Source organism: Gopherus evgoodei, chromosome 19 (genome assembly GCF_007399415.2).
Source record: "Gopherus evgoodei ecotype Sinaloan lineage chromosome 19, rGopEvg1_v1.p, whole genome shotgun sequence".
In the NCBI taxonomy this organism is placed as follows: domain Eukaryota; kingdom Metazoa; phylum Chordata; order Testudines; family Testudinidae; genus Gopherus; species Gopherus evgoodei.
Window position 1 is genome coordinate 16,758,731 of NC_044340.1, and position 9,875 is coordinate 16,768,605.

A 9,875-nucleotide genomic window follows, 5' to 3' on the forward strand; every position below is an offset into this window, starting at 1 on the left:
CGGGGCCAACCCGCCTCCGGCGGCTCTGTTTCCGCTTCCGGGTGCCCTGACGCCCTTGGGGCCGCGGGGGCGGGGAAGGGTCAGACACCAAGATGGCGGCGCTGCTGGTCCGGGGGGGCCTGTGGCGGTCCCGAGGCCTGGGGCGGGGTGAGTGTCGGGGGCGCGCGGGGCTCAGCGCGCCCCTTCCACGGCGCTGCCCCGGGCCAGGGTTGCGGGCTCTGTTCCCAGCTCTGGCGGTGACCGCGGTGGGGCCTGGGCCTGGGTGAGGCGGGGCAGCGATAGTGACGACCCCCTTTGTGGCGAGGGGCGGATACCCGCCTGCCTGGTGCTGAGCGGGTCTGGGGCCCCCTGGGTCTTGCCTGCCCACTGAATGCCGTGGTTTGCGCGGCTTAGGGCGGCCTCCCCCATTGCAGGCTGGCCCGGGGGGTGGAGGGTGGCTGTTGCTTTTTTCCCATCTCCTCCGCTGCTGTTTATATGGCTTGGTGCCCCAAGGCTCGAAGGTGGGTTGGAGCCTCTTGTGCCGGGTGCTGTACAAACGCAGAGCCAGAAATGCTCCTTTCCCCAGAGAGTTTAGAGTCACTAAACCAGTGGTTCTCAGCCGGGGTACACAGAGGTCTTCCAGGGGGTATAGCAGCTCTTCTAGATATTTGCCTGGTTTTACAACAGGGCTACATAAAAAGCTTTAGCAAAGTCAGTACAAACTAAAATTTCATACAGCGAATGATTTGTTTACACTGCTGTATAGACCATGCGTTGAAATGTTAGTACAATATTTATATTCCAGTTAATTTATTTGATAATTATATGGTAAAAATGAGAACAATAAGCAATTTGTCATAGTGTGCTGTGACACTTTTGTATTTTTATGTCTGATTTTGGAAGCGACATAGTTTTTTAAGTGAGGTGAAACTTGAGGGTACGCAAGACAAATCAGACTCCAGAAAGGCATACAGTAGTCTGGAAAGGTTGAGAGCAACTGCTCCAAACTATCTGTTAATTCACGCTTTGTCAGTTGTAATTGTGCAGCACTCCAGCTGCCTGTGTGAGCTTTAAAGAGGTAGTAAAAGCTCATTTGAGGGCCCTTTGTGAAAGGCATAGCATTATTACTACTTAACTGTAGATGTGCAGAACATTTTAATATGTGTCAGCTATGCCAAGCCATTGAATGAGTCAATGCCACAAAGATCTGGCAGACCCAGAAGAGCTTATTGAGCAGGTCTCTTCTAGTGTAGCTTGTTTAGCTCATGAAATGAAGGCAAGATTTCCCTAATGCTCACAACAATACTGCAAAGTTTGTCATGCCACAGTTGGTGGTTAATGTTCTTGTCTCAGATTCCATGAAGCACTGTTTTGGGTGCAGCTGGCCTCACTTTTGGAAGCATGGGGCTTTGGATATTAAATCCTTAGTAGGGAAACTCTGACACATGTGTACACCAGGCTTGTGAGAAGTTTTGCAAATAACACATTTATACACACACACACACACACGCCCCAGGTGTTATTTGTGGCATGTAATTTGTATTCTTTATTCTTTGTGCATTCTCTTTTCTGAAGAAACCACTGGCTTTCCTTTTCAGGAAGCCCTCTGGACTCTTATTGCTTATTGATTATGATGCTGGTTGCTGTAGTTTAACTTCCAGGGATTTACTTTTAAGTTTTGGGGGTGTAAAAGGCAACTAATCGATCTTTGTTTTGTTGACAGTTCTTCTCAATAAAAGTCTGTTGACCAGACCTGTGGTTGCCTGTACAACGACCTTGGATCAGCCAACTCTGGCACATCAAATCCACATCTCTCCCAGGAGCTATGGTATGTTAGTCTAAGTTGGGATAAAAGTTCTGTTAATAACCACTTGGGAAGCTGCTATTCTTTGTCTATATATTGTTTTATGTGATATTTGATCCTGACCCTTTCAACCAGCTCAATCACCCTAGTCATTAGTGTTTTCTTGGCCTCATGGAGTGATTTGTATAGTCCCAGATAAGAAGTTGCCTTATCTACTCACTGCACCTAATCTGAACAAGTTTTTGATTTAAAATCAATTGACATAATTTAAATTAGGAGTTGGACAAGTAAACATCTACAGTATAATTCAATGCTACAAAAATTTGCAAATTGCTGTGTGGTTTTTCCCTCCTGTTTTGAAGGGCATAGAAATTGGTATTGCCTGAAAATTCTGGCAGTCATCTTTATGGACAGGAGCTAGTGCTGTTATGGCTTATTAGACTTCACTTTGCATTTCATGGTTTCTGCTGAAAACTTCACGATTCTCTCTGTCAACCTAAAGCTAACTTTGCGGTAATCTCACATGCAGTGTCATTTTACTACAGTGTGCAGGAAAAGTGTCATTCTAAATCCACCGTTTTTTTCCTTAGCATCTCTCTCAAATTGTAGAAATTGACTGAGTTTCAAACAGACATTCTCAGTTTACTAACAAAGATGTTAGTTTAATCAAGTCAATTTCCACATAAATCCACAAGATAGGAAAAGGGAAGATAGATTAAAGAATGGGTGGTGCTTTTTATGGCCCTGTCATAGATCGATGGTGATTGTTGTAAGCTTGGTGCAGAAATTGTGGCTCCTCTAGTGAACAGGAGCTTCTGGTCCATCTGAGGTCAGGCTAGAAAGAATGAACTGGAGGCAAGGTTCATTGCTGGACAAAATTTCCTTTCTCCACATAGCAGGAATCAGTGGAGAGTGGTGTAAGATAAACAGGCAAAGACCGAAATCCAGGACTGTCATAATGTATGCCATTAAACCTGAGAAATGCTATGACCAGGGATTAATTAGGATTTTATATCCTTTAAACCCAAACTTTTCCTGTCACCACCACCACCAGTAATGGAATCTGCCTGTGTCCCCCCTTCCATTACTGCACAGTTGGCTCAGCAGAGGAGCTTGGGCTGAAGGTGGAACTGGGAATAGAACTGGGGATGGGGGAGAAACTGGGGCGAGAGGTCAGTCTGGCCTGGGGGTGGAGAGGGTATGAGGGCAGAGATGGGCTGTGGCTGAAGCGGGGCTGTGGCTGTGCCTGGATCTGGGCTGCGGGTGAAGCGGAGCTGGAGGTGGAGCTGACCTGGTGGCAGATAGTGAAAAAGGGCAGAGTGGAGCTGCAGCTGGTGCTGGTGCTGGTGCTGGGGTGGAGCTGCAGCTGGGGTCATATCGGGTCTGGGTGGCGTTCCCCACCTCCTGTGGGGGTTGGCCTGGGTCCTGTTGTGCACCCCCAAACCTTCCTCCGTGGCCCCTGGAGGATCCACCCCATAGTTTGGGGACCTCTACCCTAACCCATGGCAGAAAATAGAAAGAATGTAGACACCAACTAAACAAACTGATAAAAACGTGACAGCCAAGCTGACCCCACACCTTGTCCCCTCCAAGTTTTCTACTTTCTTGTACTATGATAACTACTCACACTGTGTTAACAGTTGTTTCCACAGACCATTCTACTTGAAACAACACGGCCTTGGACAGTCTCAATATGTAAACAAGTTCAACTCAAAAAAAAAAAGTTTGCTACATTTATGTCAAGAAGAAACTTGTTGCATGTTGGAAAGTGTTTCTTGAAGTTCATGGTAGTAGCACATTAGTCCACTACAGTTGTTTTACTGGTGATCTTTTTGTTCCATTGTCACAGCAGTTCTTGTTTAATATCAGTCACCCTGCACAGAGCAGGAGAAATTCCATGTCTTCTTTTTGGTACAGTTCACATTCTCTCTCTTTTCCAGCTCATGATTTCATGCTGATCAAACAGCAGTAAGCATTTAGACAAGTGATTTCATGTGTGTTTAAAATCAGTTCTCTGTAACTTTACGCTGCTAGCACTCTGCTATTAAGTGCCAGTGTATTGTAAGGTATCCTGCTTCCCTCAGTATATGTCAACATCTCTTTGAACCATATTTCTTCTACTGATGTCCAAAATGTATAGGAAAAGTAGGCAAGGTTACAAGGAACCCAAACTACCACTTCTGTGCTTGTCTGAGTCACTTTGTGCAAACAGAACTGTGTATTGGTAGTTGTCTATGGAAGAGGATTGAGAGCATGGGGCCTCTTGGGCTACTTCTAGGCACTGAATACCTCGGGAAGTCCCAGAGGCTCCAACCCCTACTCTTGTTAAGATAACAGCAATCCTAATTCAAGCACTCACCTCTTCATAGAGTTATCACAGAGGTACCAGATACTTAATGGATACAGCACACTCCATGCAAAGGTCTTAAAACATTTCACAAAGAAATGGGGGGGCGGGTTTCAATATCATTATCCCATATCACAGATGAAAAACTAAGGCAGAGAGAAGGGAGGTGGCTTGCCTTGGGTCACACAGAGTTGATGGGAGAACTGGAAATAGAACCAATGCATCTTGGTGCCCAGGGTTCTTTCCTCTCTATCCTGTTACGCTGCTTCATTGTTCTTCAGCCACTCCTTTCAAACTGTCATGTACTGTGCAGGGCCCTCAGTGATGGCCACAAGGAGGCAGAACTGGCAAGCACTGCATCTGCTGGCAGTTCCTGATACAATTAAGCACTAGGGCAACAACCTTTACTATTGTTTTAAAAAATGCCTGTTCTGTGGTGTTTGTGAAAGGGCCTGTTAATGAACAGCAGGCCATGAAAGTAATAAAGGTGGCATTTGCTTTGGCCTCATCTATCAGTTTTTTCAGTCTATTGTTGACTGTGTCATAATTAAAGGAACTATATTCTCTGAACAGCAGAGGGAGCATTCAGAGAAGAGATATTTAAAACAAGTGTTTAAGGCAGTATTTAAAATAGGAATATTTAACACAAGAACCTGGGGTAACCCAGTGAAATTAGTAGGAAACAGGTATCGTGAAACAAGAGGAAGTACTTTTCCACTTGATGCACAGCTAACTTTTGAAACTCATTGCCAGGGGAAGTTGTGAGGAGCAAAAGTATAACAGGGTTCAAAAAAGAATTAGATAAGTTTATGGAGGATAAGTCCATTAATGGCTGGTAGCCAAGATGGCCAGGGATGCAACCCCATGCTCTGTGTCCCCCTAAATCTCTGTAAGAAGCTGGGTCTGGACGACAGGATGGATCACTTGATAATTGCCCTGTTCTGTTCATTCCCTCAGAAGCATTTGGCACTGACCATTGTCAGAAGACAAGGTATTGCGCTAAATAGACCATTGTTCTGACCCAGTATTGCCAATCTTATGTTCTTACGAATATGGTTTGTAGCAATAAGTCAAAGGCAACCTGGTTTTGCCCCGCTAAGGGTTGTGTATCTAGGGCTAAGAAAGCACCTAGCTGCACAAAACTGGTCAGAATAAGTTAACCATTGTTCAGATTGGGTTATTGTGAGAAAAACCTCTGTGTTGAAAATGCTTTTTTTTTGCAGCCGGTTCCAAGGCTGCATCTCTGCACTGGACGAGTGAGCGAGCTGTCAGTGTCCTCTTGCTGGGTCTCCTCCCTGCAGCCTATCTGTACCCTGGACCTACCATGGACTATTCACTGGCTGCAGCCCTCACACTCCATGGGCACTGGTAAGCGTAGGTGTGAAAAAGTCTGGTAGATGTTTCACCAGGACCAGCCAGAGCTTATAGTCCTGGATGCAAAAGAAGCTGAGCAGTAAATCTATGCGCATCAGGAAGTTCACATTAGAACACTTGGTAAAACGCAAGAGCAAAACTCTTATTCCTTGTGTTATTGTGACTGGCATCTTGGTCTGTTATAGCCTTGACCAGACTAACACCAGGTACGGTCTTTGTCATTTTGTCTCTTCAGTTAGAAGGCAGGGTAGATACTTTCCATACCTCATACTTTGCAGACAGTAGGAAATCTACCTAAGAGGGACTATTGGCTGTCTTTGGCTAGTAGGTTATATATGGCCTTCAGATCTGAATGTTTTAGAGTATACCCCTAAAGCAGCACCAGGACAGATCTGTGCTTAAATAAGACCTCCAAGGGAAATTCAAGATTTTATTGGTGGCTCTTTTTCCTCAGAGCCAGTACAGAGTCTGGGCATCAGCTTAGCATTAGGGGCACTGTATTACTGAAGGTGCCATCTTTTGGGTGAGACAAAAATCAGTCTTGACTACACATGCTTGTTAATTCCCTAGCATTTTTGAGAGAGTCAGGATGTTAGTCTTGAATTCTGGCCAGATATCTTTTTGGGTAACTCCACTTTAGCTCCCTAAATTCCTTTTTCAGTTGGATACTATTTTTCGCTTCCCTGTGGTTATATAGCACTATTAAACTTGTTATAAGTTTCGAACCTGAGTATGGGTTTGCATCAATGAGAGTGTGTTTACCGTTATCTTTCTAAGGGTATGGGATACACTTGCTGGCAGCTGCTTTTGAAAGTTTCAAGTGTGGTCGCAGTGCCAGCGCTGGGGAGACCCTCTCCCAGCGCTGCATGTACTCCACATCCTCTACGGGTGTAGCTTGCAGCGCTGGGAGCCGCGCTCCCAGCGCTGCGGCACTGATTACACTGAGGCTTTACAGCGCTGTATCTTGCAGCGCTCAGGGGGGTGTTTTTTCACACCCTTGAGCGTGAAAGTTGCAGCGCTCTAAAGTGCCAGTGTAGCCATGGCCCTTAGTTTATGTAGCCCCCATTGGTTCTAGAAGTTGAAAAACCATTTTTCCAAGTACTTTAAAATGGAAATAGCATCACTCTTACTTTTCAGCCTGTTAGGACAAATGGTTTCACACTTATCGATTGGTCCTTTGTATGTGCAAGTGCATGACCCACTGAAAGGAAGCTAGTCAAATAAACCTTTTTGGCATTTAGTTCTGATTGTGCTGAGGCTTGTGGTTTCTATCTGATGTAAGAAATTCTAGGTCAAGGTCCTGTGAAAATTCTGTTTTCTGCATTCACAAGCCTCTCCGAACTGGCACAGTCTTCTAATCAGCCACAGATGGAATTGTTGTATGCCATGTTGTTGTAGCTGTGTGGGTCCCAGGGTATTAGAGAAGGAAGGTGCGTGAGGGAATATCTTTTATTGGATCAACTTGTGTTGGTGCGAGAGACAAGCTTTCAAGCTACACAGTTAGCTGTGATACTGTAGTACAGTGGTCCCCAACCTTTTTGTGGCCAATAGCACATTCATGTTTTCAGAAGTGTGTGGTGGGCGCCAACAATTTTTCAAGGCTTATTTTGTATTTGTACATTAAATAATATGAAAAACATCATACTTAATATTATATAATATATGAATTCATAAGATAAAAAAGGTAATTTTTCATGTTAAAGGTATTAAATAAATTATTTGGCAATTACTCCGTCACCTTAACATGTGAATTTGCTCTTTTTTCTACTTGCAAGAAAAATAAGGCTTTTTACAAAATAAATATCATAACCAGTTTTCTCTTATTTATTTAAAAAAAAAAATTATTTTTTGATGGGACAGTTTTTTGGAAAAATGTAGACTAGCTGTAGCAGAAGGTAGGCTAGTAATATTCAGTCCTATATATAAAACTTATTGAACTGCTGGTGCCAATATATTTATTATTCTTACTTAACATACATAGCCAGTTATGGTTAATTAAAAAATCTTTTGTGTTGTTACTTGTATCTGGATTTCAATAAACAAACAAATATGAAAAAAACTTAAACACAGTTAATCATGCACACTCTTCAGCACTTAATGGAAAATAGGTATCATTAATTCACGTGGTTTTTCTAATAAGTCAGTGATGATTTTTGGCACTGCATTTCTTCAGCTAATGTTTCATAGTTGGGAGATAGATTAGGCCTGTTCATAAGGCAATCATCAAGATGGGGCATCTGTAAGCCAAGATCAGTATTTTAAATTTATGATGGTCATTGTTGAAAACAGAACTTTGCATAGATAGAGTGGAAACTGAAACTAGAGATTTTATTTTGTATGCTACAGTATTTTTTTAAGAGGAGGAACTTTTTTGGGTCAACCACATTCCAAAAGTTTTCATCTGTTGCACAGGATTTTAAAACAATATCATTTTGAAGGTCCAAAATCTCCAGTTCCACGTCTTTTGTTCTTACTTGAATGAGACCGCAATTGATGTAGCCATTTCTGTTACCTCTATTTGGCAAGTAAAAGGATTCATTAGAAAAACTACAGGCTCAGTGATGTGAACTGTTGAAATCTCTTTTCAAATTGTTTCACAAGTGTTTGAATGTGGATAACAAATGGTGATGGGTTAAAATCACTGTCAGATACCATTTTCTTCATACTTGGGAAATGTATGAGAGACTTCGTCTTCATATGTGACAGCCACAAGATCAGTTTTGCTTTGAATGATTTACAGAACCTATCATTTGAGCCACGTGTTTCTTTTCCCTGGAGCTCAAGATTTAAAGTGTTCAATTTGTCAGTGATGTTGGCAAGAAAAGCCAAGTCCATTAACCAGCTGGAGTCTTCTAGTTGCTCGAAGTTCTGATTTGTGGACTTCAGAAATTCTTTGATCTCTTCAGTTAGGTTTAAAAAATGTGCAAGAACTTTACCTTTGCTCAGCCATCGTACTTCTGTGTGCAAGAAAAGATCAGATTGTTCATCATCAACATCTTCCAACAGGGCCTTAAAAAGTTGGTGTTGCAAAGGTTTTGCTTGAATAGAGTTAATTATTTATTAACGACATTCATTATCTGTTGAAAAGAAAGAACTTTGATGCACAAAGCTTCTTGGTGGATAATGCAGTGATAAGACATGAAGTTCGGAAAGGATTCATTCTTCTTGCAGAGTGCAATGAATCCATTGGCGGTGCTCCATTTGTGGTGATCACAGACAGCTTGTGTAAGTGGCATACTAATTGATGTTGTGCATTATTTGAATAAATTATAGATGTCCTCATTTTGTTCGACCTTTCATAGGCAATACTTTTAGTAACTCTTCATTTTTGGTGAAGTCACTAAATACCATTCTCACCATAACTGCCAACTGTGCTGTATCCGATATATCTGTCAATTCATCGAACTGTAGTGAAAACCAGTCACATATTTCCAAGTCATCCTTTAGCTGAGTTTGCATGTTGCTTGAAATTCCATTTATCTTCCTTGTAACTGTGTTGTCTGATAACTGGAAGTTTCATATGGCCAACAAAATGTCACGTTTGTTAGGAAATCCTTGAAATAGGCAATCAGCACCAGTCAAAAATGCTTTGTTCAACAATTCACCATCTTTCTTCTTTGTGAGCAGATAAGCAATTTTAAAGGAAGCAATAGTAGCACTTTTAGACTTTACCACTTGTCTAGTGAAAACAGATTGCTGGGCAGATACGTTTGATTTGAGTTGATTCATTTTCCTTTCTCAACTCAGATTTAAATGGATGGCTTGTGTCAAAAGAGCCATGATCAGTTTGGAAATGGCGTTCGACGTTGTTTTTTCAGCACTCCAACGGTACCACTGCACAATAAGCAAACACATTTCCCTTTATTTTCAATAAAACAATAGGATTCTTCCCACTCTGCGTTGAAATAATACATACATTGTCTTTTATTTGAACCACTCATTTTGGGGCAAAATATTAAAAAAATAATAAATTACAAAGCACGAGAAAACAGCAGTATCAGTGCAGTGGAAGAATACTCATGTACAGGGCTGGCTCCAGGCACCAGTGGAGCAAACACATGCCTGGGGCAGCACAGGCCAAGGGGTGGCATTCCATTCATTCTCGGGGCGGCAGAGTCTGAGCAGGTTTTTTTTTTTTGCGCTTTGGCAGTTTGGGCAGCGGCAGTCCAAGTTGCTTTTTTTTTTAGCAGTTCGGAGAGAAGCTGCTGGCACCCACAGCCTGCAACCCCGGAGTTCTCTGTCCCTGGCAGGTGCGGGGCCGCGCTTCTCTCCCCTGCTGGGCAGTACTTTTCACACTGTGTCACTAGGTGGATGCACATAAATGCCCTGGCAGACACCGTGTTGGTGACCACTGCTCTAGTACCTTCCCAG

The 9,875-nt window shown here is 42.8% G+C and overlaps 1 protein-coding gene across 1 annotated transcript; it reads left to right on the forward strand.

Annotated features, from left to right (window-relative positions):
• Positions 1-43: 43 nt before the first annotated feature.
• On the forward strand, positions 44-7,986 carry LOC115637411 (succinate dehydrogenase [ubiquinone] cytochrome b small subunit, mitochondrial-like). The gene is made up of 4 exons (XM_030538659.1): positions 44-147; positions 1,703-1,807; positions 5,354-5,498; positions 7,917-7,986. The coding sequence occupies exons 1-4, from the start codon at positions 93-95 to the stop codon at positions 7,984-7,986; spliced, it is 375 nt and encodes a 124-aa protein (XP_030394519.1). The 5' UTR covers positions 44-92.
• Positions 7,987-9,875: the final 1,889 nt, after the last annotated feature.